Here is a 26,571-nt window from a genome sequence, read left to right as displayed (position 1 = left end):
ATACAGTTGTCCCTTGATAATCCGACAGGTATGGGACCAAAGGTGTGTCAGATTACCAAAAGTGTCCGGATTACCGAAAATAATTACATATTTCGCATTGTTTTGCTAGCAGTAACTTACAATATTCTCTACTCCAACTGTTCGAACAGAACTGCTCACATAAAACACACGAAATGTGTGTCATCGAGTAAGAATTGGATGGGGAGATTCACATCGCGACATGCTTCTGTGCAAGCAGACACATAACGGGGATGGGTACCTTGACGGGAGGTGCGTCGGACTACTGAGCATGTTGGATTAAAAAACGTCGGACTATAGAGGGACAACTGTATTTTATTTTTTCTTTAATAATCTCTAATTTAATTTAATATTCTCAAATATGAAAATGAATGTACTTCATCTGTTGATTTTTTTAAATGAAAATATAGATTTCTAGATGCTTTCTTGGGTGGTTTATTGGCATGAATTTGATACTTTCCTCTGCATTTGTCTTAGTTATAATTAATGGAGAACTATTCAATATTTTTGGTAACATGTTTTTATTTTTTAGCATGTCAATGTATTGGGAAAACAGAGTACTCTTCCTGCTGTTTTAAAACAAATGCATAAAATATAGCATAAATATGAATGAAAACAGAAAATGTAACAACATTTTTCAAAGTTTCTGTTAAAGTATAGTCAATAAGAGGAGTCTTTAACAACAATGTTCTAGTTACAAGGTCTATCTTGATTTGGAAAATGGTGCATACTTTTTGCTTAGGGAGATCCCAACTTTTGCAGGTTTTATGGTAGTACAATACAAGTTAATAATTTATTATTTGTTTAATGAATTTTGATTTATTTTACAGATAGTGGCTGTTTCGGAAGTTTTAAAAGATGAAGAGAAACGTAAAAGGTAATTAAGAATTTTATTTATTTTTAGAGAGAGAGATTATTTAAGTGGATAATGTTATCTTTTTAATGTCTATGCAAGAGCTGTACAGTCTTAATGTCTCAAATTTGTTTGTTATGGGTGAGTCTAAACCACGATTACCAGTTTGGATAAGGGATAGGGAATGACATCCTGATCTGATCATTGAGCCTTGGTTGATTTCAATTGTGGATTGCTCCTAGCAGTATGATAATATTGCAATTATATATTTAATTAATTACAACAAATACCTAATTAATTTGGCAAAGGATTATTCAAACTAACATTTTCAGTTATTTTTATTTATTTAATTAATCTAATTTTGCTTATTTTTAAATATTTTTGGTTCATAGTTACCTTTAAGTTATACCACAATATGTAATATAAAAAGGTGCATAGATGAAAAAACAATGGAATGTACAGTACACAGTATTGTGATATCAGTATACACAGTACAGTGAACATATCCGTACTGTTCAATTAGATATGATTTTAACAGCACAGATGTTTGCTATTTTAGTCTCTATCAGTTATTCTCCATTTTAAATTAATTATAAATTGAAAATGAAATCATTTAATTTTAATTCAATCATATGGAAAGTAATATGCAAACATGAGGATGGAGATCATGCAAACAATATCCAATTGGATAACTGATCAATGGTAGCTCTAGTTATTCAACAGATTTTGGCCAGATTACCAGGATAATGCCATATTAGGACATTTCTGGACCATGTATTGCATTGTCTGAGAGCTCTAGCACTTCAACTCATTTGGATAATTGATGATGATCTATCTTTCTCTCTATATATCTTCAATTGATAAATTAGAAGTCATCTCATTAGTTTCTTAAAACATATACATGGATTTCAGTTAGATTAGGAGAGGATTTTTTAGAATTTGATTTATGGAAGGATAACAACAAAATTATCTTCAGATGAATAATCAACCCAATAAATATTACTAATCAAATGTTACAGCCTGATCCTTATTAGTTACTATAAAGCTAATTAATTACTTAGATGTTAAGCAATTTGGACTAGATATATTTGGTTAAGCCACCATCTTGTGTTAAATTTAATAATTAGAAATAAACATATTTAATTTAAAATTTCTGGAAGTAAAGATCAGATTCAAGTCCCACTCTGGGCTGATCCTTTTTTTCTTGAATATTCTAAATTAAATTTGGTTATTTCTAATTTTAGCCACAATAGTCTGATGTTCAGCAACATAAAGAAGTGCTTTTTAGCAGTTTTTTATGCAGATAATGGACAAAAATAATTTTCACTTCATGCTGAGATTGTTATACATGAGAAAAATCACACTTAACTGACATTAAAACAAGTATTTGTTAAAAATTGTGAGTACTTTTGAAGACAAACAGCATTTGACATCGGCAAAAATTGAACACAAATTTTAAACTTGCAATGTTTCTTTTTTAAAATTAAATAAAGGCATCAGATTAGAATATCAAATATTCAATAAAATTTGAACAGTCTAATAAAATAAGATGCACATGGAATTATCAATGACAATATAAATTTCTAGTATAAAGATCTTTAAAGCATCTACAATGTGAATTGTTTAAATAATTCTATCCATAAATGCAGAATATCAATGGTAGGGGTATTGCAGGGTGAAAATGATGCAATATTAAGATTTTCCCATAAGAATAACATTCTTTTATCAATAATACTAGATTACTGCCTCAGTAATCTAGTATTAGTTCAAAGGGACACATAGCCATGCCCACTACTCTTTTTGAAAGCTCAGTTGTGAGTTTATTATTGGCAATATCCTCTTAATGTGCTGCTACCTTAATTTGCAACATTCCAGATATGGCTCCAATGTACATTAATGTTATTCCTGATAATGGCTTTACAACAGAATTGTGTAAACTCTGATTTGTCTGTATGTCATCGAAAGTACTTACAATTTTTAATAAATACATGTTTTTTATGTCAGTTAAGTATGATTTTTCTCCTGTGTAACAATCCCCATGTGAAGTGAAAATTGTTTTTGTCAATTATTTCTAATTATTAAACTTAACACAGGATGGTGACTTTTCCTACCCTGAGTCAAGCTCAACAGCCTCATAATAATCCAATAAGAACCAAGCTATAATGTTTGATTAGAAAAGTTATTTTTTTGTATTTCCTAGGGTTAGCATGCCTTGGGAATACAAGAAAATGGAGGAATTCTGGAAGAATGGAATAATGATATACAATAAATTATGGCCTGTTTTATTAGCTAAACCTAAAGCCTGGAATTATTTAGGAAAATTCTATAATATAACTATGTAACTTTTTAAGCTCTGAAAATTTCTTCTTTCTACTTACCTCTCAAGCTACAAGGAGAATTATATAGCAAAACCAATCAAACAATTTTTTCTTTAGTTGAATTCATCTCAAATGGATTAAGGCAATTTTGACCAATCTTGTGTTTAAAGAGTTAATAGCTTAATTCTAGTCTGCAAATAATTCTGTATTTTAGATGTATTTGGAATCATAAGGTATGTAATATTAACTTTGTAATATGAAATATTTCTTATCTAATGAGATATGATATGCTTTGGATAGCAAGTCATGAGTGTATTTCATGATATTAAGGTATGCTAGAGAGAGTGCTGAGTAAAAACATTAGGAAATGTTGAGCTACAGACTTAAAAATTAGCTTCAGTTTAGTTGTAGATTTATAATACTTCACTGTAATTCGATATTATAAAAAATAGCACTGTTTTTTTTAATTAAAAATTTAATTTTTCTTTTGTAGATATGATCTCATATTACAGAATGGTCTTCCAGATTGGCGTCAACCTGTTTATTACTACAGAAGGGTCAGAAAGATGAGTTTGTGGGAGCTGTCATTTTTTCTGTTTACATTGATTACATTAGGACAGTATTTATTAGCATGGTCAATATATTGGGAGAAAAAATATGAATTGGTAATTTTGTTGTTTTTTTTAAATTAATGAAATTTCATTTTTTTATGATATAATTGTGTAATTGATAAATCTTGCATAAATGAAAAGCACTTGCTTTTAACAATTAAATCCTCATGTTAAATCACACATTTTAATTTAATTCCTCTGTAATTACAAATTAATTTCATTTCTAAGCTTTAAATTATGTCTTCTAATCTAAATTTCTCTCAAATTTAAAAATCTTTCTTCAAGTCAAAAGAAACCACGATTTTTAGGCAAATTACAGACAATTATATTAAATGTAGTCAGAAATAATGAAAATATTGAATGAAATAATGATGTCAAAATGAAATTTATATCTTATATCTTATCTTATCATTATTTTAAACAACAAAGCTGTTTAAAATAATGAAAATGATAAAAATAGTGTAGTAAATCTCCATTGATATTGAAGAGAATGTTTCATCAGATCCTCTTAACTAGAGGTTTCCAGCCTTTTTTGTGTATTGATTCCTTTCAGGAAAAAATTTTTTCATTGACCTCTATTTATATAATTTTTTAATATATTTTTTATACTTGGAAAGTTTTGAAAATGATAGTGAAAATGTTTTCAAGAATTTTTAAATGATTTGTATTTACTAAACAATTAAACAATATTAAAATATTATATTGTACCGTATATGCATGTGCAATATGTATATAATTTGCTCATCCATCTGTAGGAGTCAATACTGACCCCATTGGAAAACCCTTCTCTTAACCAATTATTTTGCTAGAAATTGACCTAACATTTTTTGATGACTATCATGAGAGTTACTTACTTGTATAATTTGATCAAATGCTTTTCTTGGATTAAAAGGTAAAGCCAAATCAGTTACACTGAAGATAACTTTGAATTTTTACTATGGTTTATTCTCTAGTCAGACACCTGAAGATAGGTCGTATAAACCTGAAAATGCTTGAGTATTCATCTTTTATGCTTATTTTTTTCACTTCAAAAAAGCATTTTTGTCAAATAATTTTCATATTATTACACTCATTATTTAATACAAAAGTGTTCTAATGTATATTTTCAATAGTTTCTCATAAACAATTCAGTGGATATGACAAAACAATACTTTCATTTCTCAACAAATTGTCAATTAAGTGAATTCAGAGTATTTGTATTTTTATTTGAACAATATAATTAATTACACATTAGTAATAATTTAGAAGGATTTCAGATCTTGTATAATCTCAGATATTGTGAGATTATACAAGATCTTTTTAAATTATATAGAAGAGCATTTTGTGAGATCTTTTTATATAAAAGAAATCTTACAAGATTATGCTTTTATAGGATCTTATGGAACCTAAAATTACCATTAGATAATTTGTAAAGAAAGATAATGTACTATTCACTCTGATAACTTAAGCTGAATTATTTAATTCACCTTTAATGGTAGAAAGCTAGACACCAACCAAAACCAAATATTATTGGGCTAGAAATGGCTATAATACTAATAATTTAAAAGACAATTTGGCATTAGAGTTAGGCATTAGGTACCATCTCTTGATAAATTTAATAATTATAATTTAATTAAATAATTTAAATAATTTTAGAATTACTCGAAGAAAAGAATTGGCCCAAAGTGGGACTCAAACCCACAACTCCTGCTTACTGTGCAGATGTATTACCCTACCTGGACTTTCGGTTCAATCTTCTCTTCTGTTATAGCCATTTCTAGCCCGATAATATTCAGCTTTGGTTGGTGTCTAGCTTTAAACATATTGGGTGTAGTAATGATATTTGATTATTTAATGGTAGAATTTTAAAAAATAAGCATGCTGACATTTTTGACTCAGTTGACTTCTCAGGCATGGACAGTTGAAAGATAGAGCACTCCTTTTGATTATCCATAGCTGAGGATGGCCTATCAACTGGGTCAAAAATGTTAGTACCTTTTTTTTTTTTTTTTTTTTTTTAGATTTTACCATTCACTGTTAAAGGAACATTAAGTAATTCAGCTTTATGAAGAAATATGCATTATCAAAGGCTGAATATCTGAATATATCATTACACCTTTTCTTTTAATAATATATGGATGCTCCTAATTATTTAATATAATAAAGCTACGTTCACTAACATGAGACTCATAGAATTGGCAGATTGAGTATTGGCTGATTGCATTGACTGATTATCATTGACAGAGATATACAAGATCTCCGAAATAAATAAAATGTTTTAATCTGATCACAAATGGAGGAAATTAATATCTAATCACAACAAGTCACATCTGTGTTCTATTACTCTCCTGGAAAATTTTTAGTAGATCTATTGTGTTGGATATCATCCTGATGTTCTAAAATTCTACTGAAAAACATTCCAGATGTTTCCCCAATGTATGAAAAAGCAGCAATACCTGAACCTTGTTTCCAAAAAATTTGGTAGATTACAATAAATTTGGGAGAACTTACCTTTGAGGTTTATTATAAGTTTGATCATCTTCCTATAATCATTTCCTACACCTCAATCACTTCAGTATGTAAGCATGGTATTGGAGCCTTAATATGTGGTGTGTACTTACTTCCCTCCATCCAGCATCTAATAGACAGAGAAATAAAGTTACTTAACATTGCAATTAGAATATTGTTGGCTATAAAGAGGGCAAATATAAATACATTGGAGCTAGAGTCTGTAGAACCTTATTTTTAATGTCCACTATGCTTAGTAAGCATGACAAATTTATGCACAGTTCTGTCTGTACATAGGGCATGTCACGTTGATGCTCTATGTACAGAACTATGTATAAATTCGTCATGCTTACATCTCATCCACTTGTTTAGTAAATGTGGCTACTATCTTTCCATCAAACCACAGTCCATCCTAAGGAGATTAATATCTAATGACAGGGACTCTTACACTTTTGAGAAGCCAGTGATTTATCAAATTCCTTTGAGACAAGCTTCAGGCCTGTTACTTTTTCATACATTGGGGCAACACTGGAATGCTTTTGAATAGAATTTCAGAACATTAGAATGATATTCAACACAACAGATCTATCACAGAACTGTCCAAGAAAGTACTAGAACATGGATATGACTTGTTGTGGATGGATGTTCATTTACTCTGTTTATTTTCAGATAAAAACATTTTTATTTATTTTGGAAACCTTGTGTATCATGGTATCTAACTAACATGAAATGTTTTTTAGTAGAAGCAGGCTTCTTACAGAGAAATGAAATAGTATAGTTGAAGGGAGGCCAAATACTGAAATCACAAAAGTAAAAAGTAATTTTGAGACTTTACAATGTCTCAAAATTCAATTTTTGACATGTCATAAAATGAGATTGTAATCAAATGTCAATTAATTTAAGCACAATCTGCTTATATTTATTAAATTTCTGTAGATTGCATTCTCCAGTTCCTTACTTTTTATCAAGGAAAAATGCCTTATGCTTAATTTTAAGAATTCATTTATTTTAACATTGAGTATCTTGTTGATTTTGTCTGTATTATTATTAATTACACCATTTTCTTTTGTCTTGAGATTGCTTATTTAATTTTTAAAATATTATTTTCAATTATTTAATTAATGTAATCAGGGTTTCCAATAGTGTGCATACATGTACAGTACACTATATATCACACTTAACAATTCAGATTCATACAAAAATTTTGACCACGCAATATGTCCCTACCAGTTTTGACCATTTCTTATCTTTTCTTCCACAGTTCTGAGTTCCAAACATTTTTAGTATAATACTAGGAGCCTCATGACACAGACCATAAATATACTGGATATATACTGATAGATAGTCTGTATTAAATTTTTTATGTTGCAATTTGTGCAACATTACAGTTAAGTAAAAAAAATACATTAAAAGACTAAAATGTCTTCACTTTTGCCATGTCCAATCACCAGGAACAACAGTCTTCCACTGCAGAGTCAACCTTTCAAAAGAAATATTGTATTTTTAATTGTTAAATTGTTTTGGGCTTGTCACTGGAGAACTTTCAGACTGTTTTGCATGTTTTTGCACAGGCATAGCTTCTAAAGAAAGGTCATTTCTGCAGTGGAAGACTGTTATTCCTGGTGATTGGACATGGCGAAAGTGAAGACATTTTAGTCATTTTATGTATTTTTTTACTAATGTATAAATTTGTCAACCTATATTTTCAAAATTACAGTTAAGTATTTATAAGTATATTTAAAAATTGGTATATGTTAATAAAACAAAGAAGTACTTTTAGTTTAAGGAATAGTAACCCATCAGTGGCCAAGTGGATAAAACCACTAAACACTGATAGTTGGTTGTGGGTTCACACTTTGTCAACAAGCTGGCCATGTGAAATTTTCCAGATTTTCTTCACATTTGTAATACCTAAATAGGGATCAGTCTCCCTTAGAAAGTCCTTCCAGGAGACACCCCAGCAGATTGCCCAAGTGTTGCATTGCCATATAAAAATAAACCAAACCATTATATATTTAAGGAATTAGTGATCATTCATTAAAAATAAAATATATGAAAAGAACTCAGTTGGATTTTTTGCAAGCAGAATATAAGAAGACAATGGCATAATACTTCACTTGTCATTGTATGGGATAACATTGCTCCTTCACAATGCTTTATGAAGGTGTTACAGTTCAGTTCAGTCCACTTTATGCCTCCTAACCTCATTTTCTCCCATAGTTTTTATACCTGATATTGAAGTGATCTCTAGCTTAGAGAACTCACAGAAGGATTTCTTCTGCTGGTAATATGGACAGTATATAGCAAAGGAAGGGATTCTAAGGCACAGTATATTTGGAGTTTTCTATGTGAATATAACTGTTGGTTATGTGGAAACAACATCATTGTCGTGAGGGCTGAAAATACAAGAATTTTATGTTGGTCAAATACTCCATATACAACCAAAGAATGCTAGAGTATATCATGAGCACCGAATATCAACTTGTAAAGAATCCAAGAAGTTGCTGTGATGGACTTTCAGGCTTTCTATCTTTCCAAGCCTAACAACTTCTTAGATTATTTACAAGAAAGGGTAAAAAGGAGCATTATCAGCCCATTAGTAGGTATTCTATTTGCAGAATTCAATCATCCATGTGCCTAAAGTTTCCCATATATTTGCCTTCACAAAAACACTTAAGTCCGAAACACAAATATGTCTGGTAATTGAGAAATCTTTTCTCATCAATGTTTTTGATGGGGAAATAGCTAGTTAAATTTTACAACTGTAAAGCCTTACATCATCCCTTTACCATTAGCAACACATTACAATTGTTGCACTGTCTTAATGACATTTTATTGGTTGACAAGGGGTACACAACTGTGATGGACTTTCAGGCTCTCTATCTTTCCATTGAATTACTGTCTTGTTATTATACTGTTAGGGATTTCCTTCTCACCAATGTGGAAGCTGCCCATAAGTATCACCAATATATTTTGGAACTTGCTCTTCTTGTGTGCTGTTACTTATTTTTCTTATTTGAAAATGCGATCTACATATAAAGAACATGGACGGTTTCACCTCAGGAATCTTGTGTGAGCTTGTCATCCACCATTTAGAAAAGGAAATACTGTCAGAATTCCATCTTATTTTGATTTACACTCAGTGTGTCAATGATATATTCATATTGTGGTGCAAGAAACCAGATCTGCATCTTTTTCTATGTAAGCACAACAACTATCTTTATTGTCTTTTACTAAAGTTGGAGCAAGAGAGTAATACAGTGATCCACTTTTTAGACATGTCCATCACATGCAAGGATGGTGGAATTTATACCAATAGTTACCAAAAATCCACATATCAACTCATTTTCATTCCATACAATTCAGTTGACCCATTCTGCATAAAACTTTTGGCATTCAGGTTGTTAATACAAAGAGTATTTACCCATTGCACAAGTATCTTGGAGATCTTTATCAAACTCAAGTTACAAGTGGATAAAGCTAACATTACCCAAAAATGGATGGATGAAGTAAGAACAAAACTAAAATTTGGGTTTTATCTGGTTAATAAATAAATACAGTAGAGCATCAATTATCCGAATCAATTGGGGACTGGGGTTGTTCGGGAAATCAGTTTTTCGGATAACCAATTATGTACGAAAAAATACATTATTAATATAGTATATTAATATATCCCAATAATAGTATATTAATACAGTAGACCCCCTATAACGCGGGTTCATATAATGCGAATTCGTATATCGCGGTGAAAAAATTGCAACCGTATTCATATAAAGATGCTAAAAGAGACTCATAAAATGCAGTAAAATGTCATCGCTGACTCATGTTGCAACAGGATTGGGCAAATCTGGACCAATAATGGATGAGCAGCTGAACAACTACTTACATGCTACAGAGAGTTTAGGTGGGTAAGTTGAGTATACTATCGTCTGTACAATATATAGGCCTAAATTAGATACTGTAAGTCTAATACAGTACTGTAATTTTATACATTTCTTGTGAAAAAAACATTTATTATTTAATGGCCATAAAAATTATATTTCTATTAATGATGTCTCCAAAGTTCAATGAATTTTTCGCAGAAAAATAACTTATCAGAAAACGCGCCCGCCGTTTGGTGCGCTGCTTCATGACGAAAACAAGCTTAAGCAATGGCGTGGTTGAACAGTGCTCACTCGGTAAGTAATCCTACAATTTTTTGTTTATAGTATAGTTTATACAGATTATTCCCAAAAATTATACTTTATATTATAAAATTATATTTGGAAATGTTGAGTCAAATTAGTCTAGAATTGATTAATTTTATGGAAGAAAACCTTTCAAACAGCCATAGTCCGTAAATTGCACATGTGCCGGGCTGTGATTGGCTCATGTATTTAAGGATTCCTACAACACGAAATTCTTATAAAGTGNTTCGTGTACGCACCAGACGGAAAAACAAAAAATATCGTGTATCCACAAAGCACTCCAATAAATAAATAAAATTGAAACGACACTTTGAAATGTTTTCCCGATGAAAATGAATAATAATAATAAGTTTCAATAAAAATGATGAAATGTAAATTTAATTTTATCATAACGAGTTTGCTTGAATTCCATTTCTTCTGAGATCGCAGCAATGCGCGATGGGTAAGCTAGTTATAAATAAAAATAGAACATATTATAATAGTTGTTAAATGCCTGATTCTTTATAGTTAATGTACACTATAAAAAATCAGCACAATTAACAGGGAATTCATCTGCCATCTAGTGAGAGAAAATAAATTAAAATTCACTTATTGTCTGATGTATTAAGCAAAAAGTGCTGACATCAATAGGAAATATATTGATTGGTTTAACTAAATCAACGTCACATGTGATGTTCTTAAGTCGATTCTTTCCACAGACGGACTAGAAATAGATTTTATATCTTTAGAACTCAAAAGTTTTTCTTTCTGATCTTGAAGGAATGGCAATAAATTATTTAGATAAATCTAACTAAATTACAAATAAACTAATTTATACATTAAAAATATTTTTATGATAAATTGTATTTTGTTATCAATTTATAGTATAATTTTGATTTGGATTATATCATTACAACTGAATTAATTTTGTTTAAATTGTTTCTAATGCAGTCTGCTTCTAGTAATGACATTCGTAAAGCATACAGGCGTCTTTCTCTACAATATCATCCGGATAAAAACAAAGATGAAGGTGCCGTGGAAATGTTCAGAAAAGTAAGAATAATATTGAAAATAATTTAATAGATTTATTTTATTTATAAATACAGTAAAACCTGTGGAAGCTAGAATTGCATGGGACTCTATAAACTTTGCCTTAGTTATGATGGAGCAAGAAAGTATTTGTTGCTTCAAAATGTGAACATATTTTTGAATATAGACATAGTATTTGCTACTTTCATTGACATGACCTTAAAATAAAAGGAAAGAATGCAGATAATAAAATATACCTTTGTGTATACAGTTGTCCCTTGATAATCCGACAGGTATGGGACCAAAGGTGTGTCAGATTACCNTGGCTATTGTATCTTTAAAAATCATTTCTTTATTTTGTACAAGCAAAATAAATATATTGAAAAATATAAAAACAAAAAAAATTATACTTTAGAAGTTAATCTAGTATCAAAAACGTTTGATTCAGCACGATACAATCCGACTGGAACGCTTTCGGTTAACCAATGTTTCGGTTGATCGGCATTTGGATAATTGATGCTCTAACCTACACATTATATGTACACAGTGTAAAACATAATAAACATTTTTTTTCAATTGGTATTTTATGAATTTTTGACAGAATGGAACATTTTCCTGGACTTTTTCAGAATCCCCCACTTAATTGTGCTAAAAGGGATGCATCTCTCTTGCATACCAAAGCATGATGGGCATCCTGATGATGATATAAAACTAATGTTATTTATATAAAAAAATTTGTATAAATTGTAATACAAAACATTGGGGTTGGACTACTGAAATGGGGAAAAAACCTCTAGTATTGAAATAAAACTGAACTAGATTTTCAAATACTGGCAGTTTATTGTTTGTTTAAAATTACTAGTTTGTGCAAATTGTTGTTCTTAATGATACATAATTATCAATCATCAGATGGCAAAGCCAGTTAAGGCATTGGCTTACCACTCTGGAGGACCTGGGATCAAATCTTGACAGTCCATCATGAAGATATCAGACCCCATCTATCACCATCCAGTCACCCTCTATTTGGGCCAGGCCAAATGCTCGATGGACATGAAAAAAAGATCCTCTTAATGCCTACAGGACAGAAAGAGCCAAAGATTAAAAAGAAACTGCATAATTGTCAAAAAAGCAATAATAGTAAATTATATTAAATCTACAATAAAATATTGTAAATTATATTAGAGGGCATCAGATTTTAAAATGAAATATCATGGCTACTACACACGTGAATTATGAGATTCTGACAAATATTGCTTTCTTTATGAAGATCCACTGTGAGCTCTCAACAGTCTGTGGATGGCCATATATCATTTTTTATTATGAAAATATTTTTAAAATATAAGGCAACTTAATTTTGATTTAAATTGGTTATAAGCTCAACTTAATTTTTACATACCTAAGGAGCAGCAGTTTTTAGAAGATAAAGAAGACAAAAAAAAATAAATCATTACTTTTTTACAATACTAACAAGTATAGTTTTAAGCCCATGCCCTTTAAAGTTAACTGCTCTGTGTGTTAAACAAAACTTCCATATGTTCTGTTTAAATTGCTTGTTGTTATTGTTTTTAAACCGTTTAACATTATTAAAATAGGAAGAAGTTCTAATATCAAGATTCCGGAAGAAGGAAAAAAAATCACGAAGGAACAAGCAAGGATTGGGCGAAGAATCACTAATAGCCGAACACATCAATCAACTTCCAAAACCAAGGTAATTTTTGTTTATTTAAATTCCTTTTTAAATATGTATCAGGTTTTATAACATTTTATATGAATGTTCAAAATAATAATCAATAATATTATTTATTTATTTTTAATATTTGAAGACAAAATTCGCCCAATTCGGAATCACCAGTTATTAACTTTGCATTCCAGACAATACATTTTCGGCGACTGACCTTCCTTTCTAGGCTACTAGTCGCTAAAAAGTCCTTTTAAGAACACAAAAATTTTTGTATTTTTAATTGAAAATTTTTGTGTTTTTAAAAGGCCTTTTTAGCTTTTTGGTGGCTAGTAGTCTAGAAAGGAAGGTCGGTTGCTGAAAATGTATTGTCTGGAATGCAAAGTTAATAAATGGTGATTCCGACTTGGGTGAATTTTGTCTTCAAATATTAAAAATGAAAAGAACCATCAGGCGAAAAAATTTACGAATTTATTTATTTATTAGTTCTTTTGTTTTCTCAAGATGCTTACTTTTGTCTGGTAGAAAGGCAGCATCTTCAAATAAAATACATTTTGAAAATCTGTGTCTGTTAACTACTTGAATTTGAATATATAACTATTTTTAAAATGTAAGGCATTATATTAATTTTATCAGTCAGAATGTTTTTGTCAACAATAACCACATTTAACAGTCATAGACTGAAAGATTTTATAAAAATTTTCATATTTAACAGACAGATGATTGAAAGAGAAAACCAACCTTAAACAATAAAATTTTTAAATTTACACAAAGCATTTCTTTTTCTTATCTTTGTTGTTATTAATGATTATTGTTAAATGGGAGAAGTTTTAATTGTTAGTGCATGCTTTCATGTCATAGATAGCATAAGAATCTCAAATTAATGCATTCTCTAGTCCAGTGGTTCCCAAACTTTTCTACAATATGCCTCCCCATCTGGGCTCACATGCAATTTTGCCATCCCCCCAAATTATGCTTAAGTGTTTATTGCTCTGTATTCGATATTTATTTTTTTTGTTACAAATTAAATGATACCAGTAAAGTTTGATTGAAAATATGAAGCAAAAATACAATTGCACTAGTAAAAATATAAATACCTACCTACAGCACTTTACACAAACAAAATGGGTAATATCTGTACACAGTGTACAACCAGGAATTTATTTCTTCTGAATAAAGTTATAATAATGTAAATTAAAATATTTTCCATATTTTCATAAACTGTAAACATCGATGTGAAATTTGAGCTTGTTTTGAATTGCACAAAACAATTGGTGTTTATTTCTAACTCTGTCAGTCCCACATTCAGATAATTTTATTGTCAGAGCTACAGCTTTCACTCGAGTTACAAGGCCACTAGTTTCCCTGCCATGGCTGCAATGCCATCAGTACATAATCCAAGTCAAACCTTCGGCATAGACAAATTTGTTAAGTAAGCAAATATCTTTGCTTGAAGTTGTTGTTTGGATCATTTTACAAAATGCTAACTCTTCTCTTATATTTCCTTCCATGGCATCTCATGTAACAAATAAGCTGAGCCTGTGATGAAATAGCATTTGATTCATCAAGATGCAACATAAATATTTGACTTTGATTTACATTTTCAAATTCATAGCCAAGTCGACTTTTGTATCTTTAAAAATCATTTCTTTATTTTGTACAAGCAAAATAAATATATTGAAAAATATAAAAACAAAAAAAATTATACTTTAGAAGTTAATCTAGTATCAAAAACGTTTGATTCAGCACGATACAATCCGACTGGAACGCTTTCGGTTAACCAATGTTTCGGTTGATCGGCATTTGGATAATTGATGCTCTAACCTACACATTATATGTACACAGTGTAAAACATAATAAACATTTTTTTTCAATTGGTATTTTATGAATTTTTGACAGAATGGAACATTTTCCTGGACTTTTTCAGAATCCCCCACTTAATTGTGCTAAAAGGGATGCATCTCTCTTGCATACCAAAGCATGATGGGCATCCTGATGATGATATAAAACTAATGTTATTTATATAAAAAAATTTGTATAAATTGTAATACAAAACATTGGGGTTGGACTACTGAAATGGGGAAAAAACCTCTAGTATTGAAATAAAACTGAACTAGATTTTCAAATACTGGCAGTTTATTGTTTGTTTAAAATTACTAGTTTGTGCAAATTGTTGTTCTTAATGATACATAATTATCAATCATCAGATGGCAAAGCCAGTTAAGGCATTGGCTTACCACTCTGGAGGACCTGGGATCAAATCTTGACAGTCCATCATGAAGATATCAGACCCCATCTATCACCATCCAGTCACCCTCTATTTGGGCCAGGCCAAATGCTCAATGGACATGAAAAAAAGATCCTCTTAATGCCTACAGGACAGAAAGAGCCAAAGATTAAAAAGAAACTGCATAATTGTCAAAAAAGCAATAATAGTAAATTATATTAAATCTACAATAAAATATTGTAAATTATATTAGAGGGCATCAGATTTTAAAATGAAATATCATGGCTACTACACACGTGAATTATGAGATTCTGACAAATATTGCTTTCTTTATGAAGATCCACTGTGAGCTCTCAACAGTCTGTGGATGGCCATATATCATTTTTTATTATGAAAATATTTTTAAAATATAAGGCAACTTAATTTTGATTTAAATTGGTTATAAGCTCAACTTAATTTTTACATACCTAAGGAGCAGCAGTTTTTAGAAGATAAAGAAGACAAAAAAAAATAAATCATTACTTTTTTACAATACTAACAAGTATAGTTTTAAGCCCATGCCCTTTAAAGTTAACTGCTCTGTGTGTTAAACAAAACTTCCATATGTTCTGTTTAAATTGCTTGTTGTTATTGTTTTTAAACCGTTTAACATTATTAAAATAGGAAGAAGTTCTAATATCAAGATTCCGGAAGAAGGAAAAAAAATCACGAAGGAACAAGCAAGGATTGGGCGAAGAATCACTAATAGCCGAACACATCAATCAACTTCCAAAACCAAGGTAATTTTTGTTTATTTAAATTCCTTTTTAAATATGTATCAGGTTTTATAACATTTTATATGAATGTTCAAAATAATAATCAATAATATTATTTATTTATTTTTAATATTTGAAGACAAAATTCGCCCAATTCGGAATCACCAGTTATTAACTTTGCATTCCAGACAATACATTTTCGGCGACTGACCTTCCTTTCTAGGCTACTAGTCGCTAAAAAGTCCTTTTAAGAACACAAAAATTTTTGTATTTTTAATTGAAAATTTTTGTGTTTTTAAAAGGCCTTTTTAGCTTTTTGGTGGCTAGTAGTCTAGAAAGGAAGGTCGGTTGCTGAAAATGTATTGTCTGGAATGCAAAGTTAATAAATGGTGATTCCGACTTGGGTGAATTTTGTCTTCAAATATTAAAAATGAAAAGAACCATCAGGCGAAAAAATTTACGAATTTATTTATTTATTAGTTCTTTTGTTTTCTCAAGATGCTTACTTTTGTCTGGTAGAAAGGCAGCATCTTCAAATAAAATACATTTTGAAAATCTGTGTCTGTTAACTACTTGAATTTGAATATATAACTATTTTTAAAATGTAAGGCATTATATTAATTTTATCAGTCAGAATGTTTTTGTCAACAATAACCACATTTAACAGTCATAGACTGAAAGATTTTATAAAAATTTTCATATTTAACAGACAGATGATTGAAAGAGAAAACCGACCTTAAACAATAAAATTTTTAAATTTACACAAAGCATTTCTTTTTCTTATCTTTGTTGTTATTAATGATTATTGTTAAATGGGAGAAGTTTTAATTGTTAGTGCATGCTTTCATGTCATAGATAGCATAAGAATCTCAAATTAATGCATTCTCTAGTCCAGTGGTTCCCAAACTTTTCTACAATATGCCTCCCCATCTGGGCTCACATGCAATTTTGCCATCCCCCCAAATTATGCTTAAGTGTTTATTGCTCTGTATTCGATATTTATTTTTTTTGTTACAAATTAAATGATACCAGTAAAGTTTGATTGAAAATATGAAGCAAAAATACAATTGCACTAGTAAAAATATAAATACCTACCTACAGCACTTTACACAAACAAAATGGGTAATATCTGTACACAGTGTACAACCAGGAATTTATTTCTTCTGAATAAAGTTATAATAATGTAAATTAAAATATTTTCCATATTTTCATAAACTGTAAACATCGATGTGAAATTTGAGCTTGTTTTGAATTGCACAAAACAATTGGTGTTTATTTCTAACTCTGTCAGTCCCACATTCAGATAATTTTATTGTCAGAGCTACAGCTTTCACTCGAGTTACAAGGCCACTAGTTTCCCTGCCATGGCTGCAATGCCATCAGTACATAATCCAAGTCAAACCTTCGGCATAGACAAATTTGTTAAGTAAGCAAATATCTTTGCTTGAAGTTGTTGTTTGGATCATTTTACAAAATGCTAACTCTTCTCTTATATTTCCTTCCATGGCATCTCATGTAACAAATAAGCTGAGCCTGTGATGAAATAGCATTTGATTCATCAAGATGCAACATAAATATTTGACTTTGATTTACATTTTCAAATTCATAGCCAAGTCTAATTAATTAAAATGCCTCAATGTCCTTTTTCTTACTAAAATATAAATTTTCGTCTATTATTTCGTATCTTCTATTATCAGGACTTATTATACTGGCTTTACAGATAATACTACAAAGTTTTACAGAAAACAATTTTTTATTTTATTTAATATACCTGGACACATACATAATTTTGCATTTTGGACACATTTGTCCCTCCTCAGCAGGTATTTTTGTATATTCTATAAACAATAAAATACATATTTAAAATTACATTTAAAATTTACTGACAAAAGTATTTAATAAAATTCTTACAGTTTTCAGGTTTTCTTTTATTTTTAACTCAACTGGATATTCAAATTTGACCAACAAAAATAGTATTACTGTGATCTTAAATCTGTATTAAACAAATTATATTAACATTATCTCAGTTTTTTTACATTTGTTTACTATTGTTACAACTTACATTTGTTCTCACTCCATTTGACTAACACCTTGTTTCCACTTCTTTCGATTGTTCTTTTTATTTTTTAGACACATTCCTTTTACTATGAATCTTTGCCATGATTGGTGCATTTCTCTACCAGTATTACTATTTATTCTATTATTTTGTCTAATTATATTAATATGTTCATAAAGTTGTCTTTTGTAATTATTCTTTTCTTTTTTCTTTATTTTTACTGAATTCTATACTATTTCACAACCTTTACAATGCTCTACTACTACTGAATTTGCATAATTTCTCTTGATTGCTCGGATGTGTTCATTTATTCTTATTTTTAGTTTTTTTTTGTTTCTCCTATATATATTTTTTCTGATTTACAACTACAATTAAATGAATACACAACTCCTTTTTCTTCTAATATATCATAATTTCCTTTATTTCTATAACATAAATGGTTTTTTGTTGTATTTACTTTTTCTGGTATTAGATTGATTCTACTGTTTAATATTTTCTTAATTCTTTCAAATATCTTAGGGATATACCTCATTTTAACAAAACTTTTCTCTTTATCTATTAATCTTAATTGTTTATCTTTTTCCAATTTTTTTATCCATTTATTCAGTAGACTTTTTGGATAATCATTTAACATAAACATTTTTATTATTTCTTCTTCTTTCTCAAGAGAAAGAAGAAGAAATAATAAAAATGTTTATGTTAAATGATTATCCAAAAGGTCAGCAGTGCAACAAGGTTATCGGAGGAGGGAGGTGGATGAGCTTATTATGAAGTTTCATAATCAGAATCAGCAGCATCCCAAAAAAATGACCCAGGAACGAAGAGTAGTTCTTAATTATTTTCCTTTTTTAAAGAAAATGATTAGGAGAGTGGCGAACAGTAATAATTTACAAATGGTGTATCGGTGTAATCCGACGATCTACAGAAGGTTAAGAAATGATAAGAGAAAGGAAAAGCGAAATAATTTACCAGGGGTTTATTCTATACCTATAAAGGATCAGCAGTTCAACTCAGACCTTGTTTATGTGGGTGCTACTATGCGTCAGTTAAAACAAAGATTAAAGGAACATAAATACTCTGTGAGTAAGAACATAGGTGCCACAGTGCTCACAGCATTTGCCAAACAGCAAGAGGTCGAGGTATATTGGGATCAAGCCTCGATAGTGGGACTAGAAAGTCCCGTCAGGCAATAAAGGGTTAAGAAAAATTGATTGAATCCAAATTAATAAATGTAAATTGAATTATTTGTTAAAAAATTATTTTAATTAATATATACTGTAATAATCTAGAGAATATGCAAAATTGTGTATAAATTACAAAACAAAACACTATATTAATTAATCTCTCCCCTGTAACAAGGTTGCATTTAGTACAATAAAAACAATTATTATTATTATTATTATTATATGTCGGGTTTAGTGGGTTATACTCGGTTGACACCGGTGGCTGTGTACTATGCCGGACCAGAGTCAAGGCATAGCAACCAAAACAAAACTAAAATTAAATAAGTGTGTCAGTGTGTGTATCTGTATTCAGGAATTTCCTAACAATGTGACATGTATTCAATATAGTGGCCTTTTGTAGTGTTATGTATGTATTTCTATTCAATTGTAATGTTTCCAGGCTTTTGTGTAGTGTGTGTTGTATCACACCTGTACAGGAGAGAACAACAGGTACAATAAGCACCCTATCCATCCTCCACAGATGCCTTACTTCCTGGGCGAGTTCTGTGTACTTGCTAATTTTTTTAGTGCATGTGTTTTGTACATTGTGGGTGTTTGGAATGGCTATGTCTATAATGTATGTGATTTTATTGTGTTTGTCAATGAGTGTAATGTCTGGTCTGTTGTGATAAATTGTTTTATCTGTGATTATGGCTCTGTCGTAGTACATTTCGTGTGTGTTGTTTTCCAATACTGTCTGTGGAACTACTTGTATATACTTGTACTTATACTTGTAGTATAAGTACAAGTACTTATATACTTGTACTATGGCTCTTACTTGTATACTTGTAGTATGGCTCGTGAATGTCTGCCAAGTTGTGTTTCTTTGCAAGTTCTTGGTGTATTATATTTGCTACTTGATTATGTCTGTGTAAATAATCTGTCTGTGCCAAGAGCTTGCACCCAGAAGTGATGTGTTGTATAGTTTCTGGCATGATGTGACATTTTCTGCATGTGTCATTTGTGAGTGTTGTATCTTTGAGTATGTGTTTTCTGTAGTTTTTAGTATTTATGACCTGATCCTGTATGGCAATCATGAATCCTTCCGTCTCCCCAAAGAGGCATCCCCAATCTAACCAGCTGTTTGACACAGTTTTGTCAACAAAATCCTGGGCCAGGTCATAGGGATGCCTGCCATGGAGTGCCTTTTGAGCCCACGATTGCTTGATGGTGTCTATGCTTTTTATATGTTGTGTTGTCTCCGTATGATGTGAGTGTAAGTTTAATGGTGTGTTATTTGAGTCTGTTAGAGTTACTGCTTTATGTAACTGTGATGTTTCTTGTTTTTTGTAGAAAAACTCTCGCAATGATTGTATTTGTTTGTAGTGAAGGTTTATAATGTCAATCAGGCCACATCTGCTATCTTTACGTGGAAGGGTTAATCTTTCTGTGGCAGATTTAGGATGATGTTGTTTATGCTTAGTAAGTGTTCTTGTTTTCGTTTGGAGTTGCTCAAGATCTGTTTGAGTCCAATGTATAACTCCAAAAGAGTATGTGAGTACTGGGATGACATATGTGTTTATTGCTTTAACTGTGTGTTTTGCATTTAACTGTGTTCTGAGGATATCATTTAACCTACTTTGGTATTCTTTAATTAATCTTTGCTGTATTTGTGTATGTTCTGTTAGTTTACCTTGTAGAACTCACCCTCTTCCATGGATTCAATAACGTCTCCATTTCCAAGTGCAAAATCTTATTTCTTCAGGATTCCTTTTTCTATGTGAAGTGTTTTACATTTATCTAGACCAAACTCCAGTTGTATGTCCTTGGTGTATGAATGTGTGATTTGTAGGAGGTGATGAAGTTGTTTCTGTGTAGATGCATAAAGTTTTATGTCGTCCATGTACATGAGATGTGACAGCAAAAACTGTGTTGTTTTTCTCATGTCTGATATTGTAGCCATATTGCGTGTTGTTTAATTGTTGGATAATGGGTTCAGGTCTAGGCAGAACCAGAGAGGACTCAAGGAATCTCCTTGAAAAATTCCTCACCTAATGAATATTTGGTTTGTTTGTATGGAGTGTTACTAACCCTGAGATGTAGTGTTGTTCTCCAGTGCTGCATAGTGTTTTCGAAGAATGCAATGAGTGATGGATGTATTTTGTACATGTGTAGAATATGTAGCAGCCAACTGTGTGTAACACTGTCGAATGCTTTTCTGTAGTCTATATATGTCATGTGTATGTTTCTGTGTTGTTTGTGTGCTTGTCGTAAAATGACTGAATCTATGAGTAACTGTTCTTTGCATCCCCTGTGATTTCTACGGCAACCTTTTTGTTGTTCTGTAAGAATGTCGTGTTCTTCAACATGTTTGTATATTTTGTTTGTGATACAGGATGTCAATAATTTGTAGAGTGTTGGAAGACATGTAATTGGTCTGTATTGTGTGGGGTCTGTGGTTTTGTTGTTTTTAGGTTTCATGTAGGTAATGCCCCGAGTAAGAAATTTTGGCATGTCTTGTGGATTGATGATGATGTGTGTTAGATGTTTAGCTAGTTCCTGGTGCAGTGATGTAAACTTTTTGTACCAGAAATTGTGAATGTTGTCTACACCAGGTGTCTTCCAGTTGTGTGTTCTGTTAACAGCGTAGCGAATGTCGTGTATGTTTATTTCAGCACAGGGCATAGTTGGTATGTTATGCAAGTTTCTGTTCTCCTCCTTGATCCAGCCTGCATCAGCATTGTGTGTAACAGCATTGGACCAAAGAGAAGACCAATAAGTTGTGAGTTCTTCTTCTGTTGGTGTGCCACTGTGCTGTGTATCAGTGTTTGTTTTGGTACTGATTTGTCTGTAGAAAAGTTTTTCATTGTTTGTGAATAATTTATTTTGTTGTTTTCGTAGTGTACATGTTTTGTATCGTTTGAGTCTACGTGCTTTGGCTGCGAGTTTTTGTTTTAGTGTATCGATGTATTCTGTAATGTGTGTGTTGTGATGTTCATGTTTTGTGTGTGTTTTGATTTTCTTGAAAATGTTTTTGAGTTGTTTCTTTAATTTGGGTGTTATGTTGTTTTTAGTGTATTGTGTCAGCCTGCCTAATTGCTGTCTAATGTCATTTATTTGTGTTTCTATTCTTCTCTGCCAGGCAGGCTTATGATAGAATTGTGTTTTGTGTGTGTCTGTCTGTGAGTGTATTTTCAGTCCATGGTGTGTTACTACTGTGACTGCCCCAGCATAAACTAATGTATGAATGTCTGTAAGTGTAGAAATTGAATGAATGTAGTTTGGTAGTAAGTGAGTGTTTACATAATCTAGTGTTTTTCCTACTGCCTTTGACGTGTTGATTTTTGGTATTCGTGGTCTTTGTGTGGGATCTGTACCAGTATATTTAATGAGTGTTTCCTGAAATATAAGTGAGAGCGTATTAACTAATTCTATGTCTACGTTATCAGTGATGGATGGGGAAGTGCCTGCAGTATCATTAGTGGTACTTGTTGTGTGTGTGCTGTAATCAGTGCTTGTTGCTGGATTATCCTGACAGGTTACGTGATCTTCATTAATGTTAAATGTTTCTGTCTGTTGATGTATTTGATCAGCAACCTGTTGTTTGATAAGTTCAAGTGTTGTTTGTGGGATAAGGTTGTTGTGTATAATTGTTCGTTTTTGATCAACAACCCTTTGTTCGGTGACAGTGAGGTGAGGATATTGTTGTGTGAATATGTGGTGTAGTTGTTGTCTGTATGCTGTCATGTTTGTTTCGAGTCTTGTGATGGTGTAGTAAGTGCGGATGATAAACTCGTTCATTTCTGATGTCCATTTCATCCGTTGGCGTGGTTTTCCAGCCTTTGTGGTCTGTGGATGCATTGCCACAGAAACACCAAGGCTAGGTTGATTCCTCACATCTGTTGAGGGCATTGCAGTAGCCAAGCCATGTTTTGTCAATGCTGCTTTCGCCACCAGTAACCAAGGAAAACTGTGGCCTATTTTTCGAACGTGAGCCTCTGTGTAACCCACGAACACGGACCTTGTTAACCCGGGCAACGTCCGAGCTGGTATCACACTTTGATCTGGTTACTACCATGATGAATAACTCCTCAGAATGTGGCTGTGGTCACTCTTAGCTTCATTTCTCCCCACAGACCTTACTGGCATGGGTATCCCTACCAGGAGCTTGTGCTCCAGCCTGCATTGCCCTATGGATCAGTAAAATTACTCGGCTCTCCCACCATGACCAGGTGGTGACCATGGGAGAGATTTATTATTATTATTATTTTTTTTTTTATCTAAAAGTTCTAGCTTACAGTGCATAAAATGGTTCAATAAAAAGAAAATTAAAGGTTTTCAGACTCTTGCATTATCCCGATTTAAATCCTATAGAAAATCTGTGGAGATTGCTCTCTCCAAATGCTTATAACAATACAAGGCAATTTACAACAATACAAGAACTGCAGATGGCAATTATCAATGCCTGGACAGAAATATCTAAGAGTATATTAAAATATTATTTGATTCAATACCAAATTGAATCTTTGAATTAATATGTGCAAAAAACTCACAAAATTTTAAACAGTAATTTTTTATTTTGATTTATAGTATGAGCTTATCTGTTTTTTGGCATGCTATTTTTTTATTTTTTTAAGAAAAATAAATATCTTTACATTAGAAGTTTGAAAATGTTATATTCTTGTAAATTTTGCGTTACAGTAATACCCCGAACTTACGCGATAGGTGGGACCGAGCGATAACCGCGTAAGTCGGGGTATAATTTCGCAATTTGTGTAAAATCCAAGTCGGATGTATGTAAGCCCATAAATGTTCTCGTTAATCTTACATCGTCTTTTGATTCGCTCGCGGTTACAAGAAATCACTACATAGAGTTTCTCAAGTCTCTGTAGATATAACAAACACAGAAATAAATAACACAAAATAAATTGTAACTATGTGTCGATTCCGCGCGACACATCCGAACATGTAAGCTGAACAATAGTGTGGAGGGAGTGAGTAATCAAGAGTTGCGTGGCGTTCAAACAAAAGACGAATCGACGAGATTTGAAAATCGCGTAACTCCGGGTTCGCGTAAGTCGGGGTAGCGTAAGTCGAAGTATTACTGTAATTATGTATATTATTCGTCATGTAAATGAAATGACTGTAAAAAACATAAACTTTTAAAAAATCAAGTGAGCTAATCATCTTGCCACTGACTGCAGCTGTCTTCTTTCTCTCACATATAGATTTTAATTTCAGAAATAATTTTAGAAATCATAATACACTAGACAAAATCGATATATTTCTGCTAATCTAATAAATAGAATATTGAGTTTATAATGTACGTTTAATAAGGTAGACATTCGATTACCCAGGATGCCATCGGGTATTTGTTAAAATACGGTTGGGTATGTAAATATTTTCATATAGTGATGTCTCACTATATGAATATTTTTATACGTTTTACATGGATAGAGTGTGGCAGCTGTAAACATAGATAAATGTCTAGGGATTACCGGCCCACCATTGGCCTAGCGGTCTTCGTACACTGAACACTGGGAGTTCGGTCGTGGGTTCGCGCCTCGCTCAGATGGGTTGGTCACATGAAGTTTTTCGGGTTTTCTCCACGTCTGTAAAGCCTAAATAAGGACCAGTTTCCCTTAAAAAGACCTCCCAGAAAACATCCCCCAGGCAGATCGCCCAAGTGTTCTGTTGCCATAACTTAACAAACAAACTAGGGTTTACCTAGAGTCCTACGTATGAAGGGATGGCTACGCTAAGCATCAATCTGCGGTGCAACGAATAAATGAATGCAAACTAAGTATGTCAACGGTCAGCGAAGTGTTTTTGGGGCTTGCTAAAACAGGCCATTATCGGGTTCACTAGGCACAGAATGGAACGACCAGATAGAAAAGTACTGACATGGATATAGACAGGTCATCTTTGAAAAAGTCTGGCAGGCAGAGACGTTTCATGATAATAGCGAGGTTGAGGCCGAAGTTTTAAACGCGAAAACGTGTACATCGGACGTTCAGCGCCGCTTTTCTGTAAGCCTAGAAGTTTGACAATAATGTTTGGAATGTTGAGCATGACTCCACTGACTATCCAAATACCATTATCAAACTTCTAGGCTTACAGGAAAGCGGCGCTGAACGTCCAATGTACACGTTTTAGCGTTTAAAACTTCGGTCTCAACCTCACTAATATTTATATGAGACTAGGTGACGAGTACTCAAAATGCCCTTCGGAGAAAAGGCAAACTAAGACTGTGATCTCCATATGAACCCGGTGGGAGAAGAATAGAATAGAGTACTCAAAACTGAATCCCGCTCTCGAGCCACTGCTGCAAACTGAAGCAGAAATCCATTTATTCGAAATTGTTTTTCCCATTCGCTCCCGAGTAATCGAGCGTCTACCGAAGTTTTTTTTTTTTAAATTGCATTCTTAAAGTTGTTTTTGTGAATTAATTTTGATTTAGATATCAGGATCTTCTTCCGATAAGGCTAGTGTCATTTTTCTTTTATTTGATCAAGAGTGCACCCTTATTTTATCAACAATGGCGAGAGATCTGGTTAGACAAACCCAAGGAGTTTCAAGCGGATGATAGCGAAGACGATACCGAAAGTAAATTTTTCTCGAATTTATAGAGGTAGAAATATCGAAAAAACAAATTTTCTGTAAGAATAATTAAGTTTAATCATTTATAAGTTAAAAATATGCATTAACAGAATTTAAAAGTGAATAAATTCTTTTGGATGAGGGCGAATTACCTGTTTTTGTGGGGCGGTAGACGTTCGGATGAGCCGGCACGACCCAAACCTATAGATGCCAGTGATTGTGAAAGTGGTATGTCAAAAATGGGAAAATATTGAATTTATTTCACAAACTATTTGTAAAACTTTACAATAACATAAAAAAATCTATTTTCCAAGAACTGTATGAAAGTGTAGTAAGCAATAAATTAGTGTTATCTTTTTTATGATGATAATATATATTTAATTTTTGCAAATTCAAAATATCTCCAAATGAAAGATGATTTACACCACTTTCATAATCATCAGCAATATATTAACACCTTTAGTCCGAGGCCTAATTAATTTCCTCTCGGAAAATTTTTAATCTATTGATTTTTTGTATTAAATAATTATTTACACTTAAAAGTGAATCTGACAGCCAAAAAAAATTGCCGTGAAATAAATACCCTCCAAAAAGTGTTTTTATAGAAACA

The 26,571-nt window shown here is 31.7% G+C and overlaps 1 protein-coding gene across 1 annotated transcript in view; it reads left to right on the top strand.

Moving 5' to 3' along the window:
• LOC111641353 (dnaJ homolog subfamily C member 1-like) overlaps positions 1-26,282 on the top strand; it is a 39,668-nt gene extending 13,386 nt beyond the window's left edge. Inside the window, exons 2-5 of the mRNA XM_023387488.1 lie at positions 849-895; positions 3,683-3,854; positions 13,075-13,190; positions 25,822-26,282. Coding sequence (XP_023243256.1) covers positions 849-895; positions 3,683-3,854; positions 13,075-13,190; positions 25,822-25,990 — 504 coding nt within the window. The 3' untranslated portion in view covers positions 25,991-26,282. The remainder of the gene's footprint in view (positions 1-848; positions 896-3,682; positions 3,855-13,074; positions 13,191-25,821) is intronic.
• Positions 26,283-26,571: the final 289 nt, after the last annotated feature.

This window comes from Centruroides sculpturatus, unplaced genomic scaffold (assembly GCF_000671375.1).
Source record: "Centruroides sculpturatus isolate CEXI.00-Female unplaced genomic scaffold, Cexi_2.0 scaffold1419, whole genome shotgun sequence".
Lineage (NCBI taxonomy): Eukaryota > Metazoa > Arthropoda > Arachnida > Scorpiones > Buthidae > Centruroides > Centruroides sculpturatus.
The sequence above is the reverse complement of the archived record's forward strand: the minus strand, read 5'-3'. Positions and strand labels throughout refer to the sequence as shown.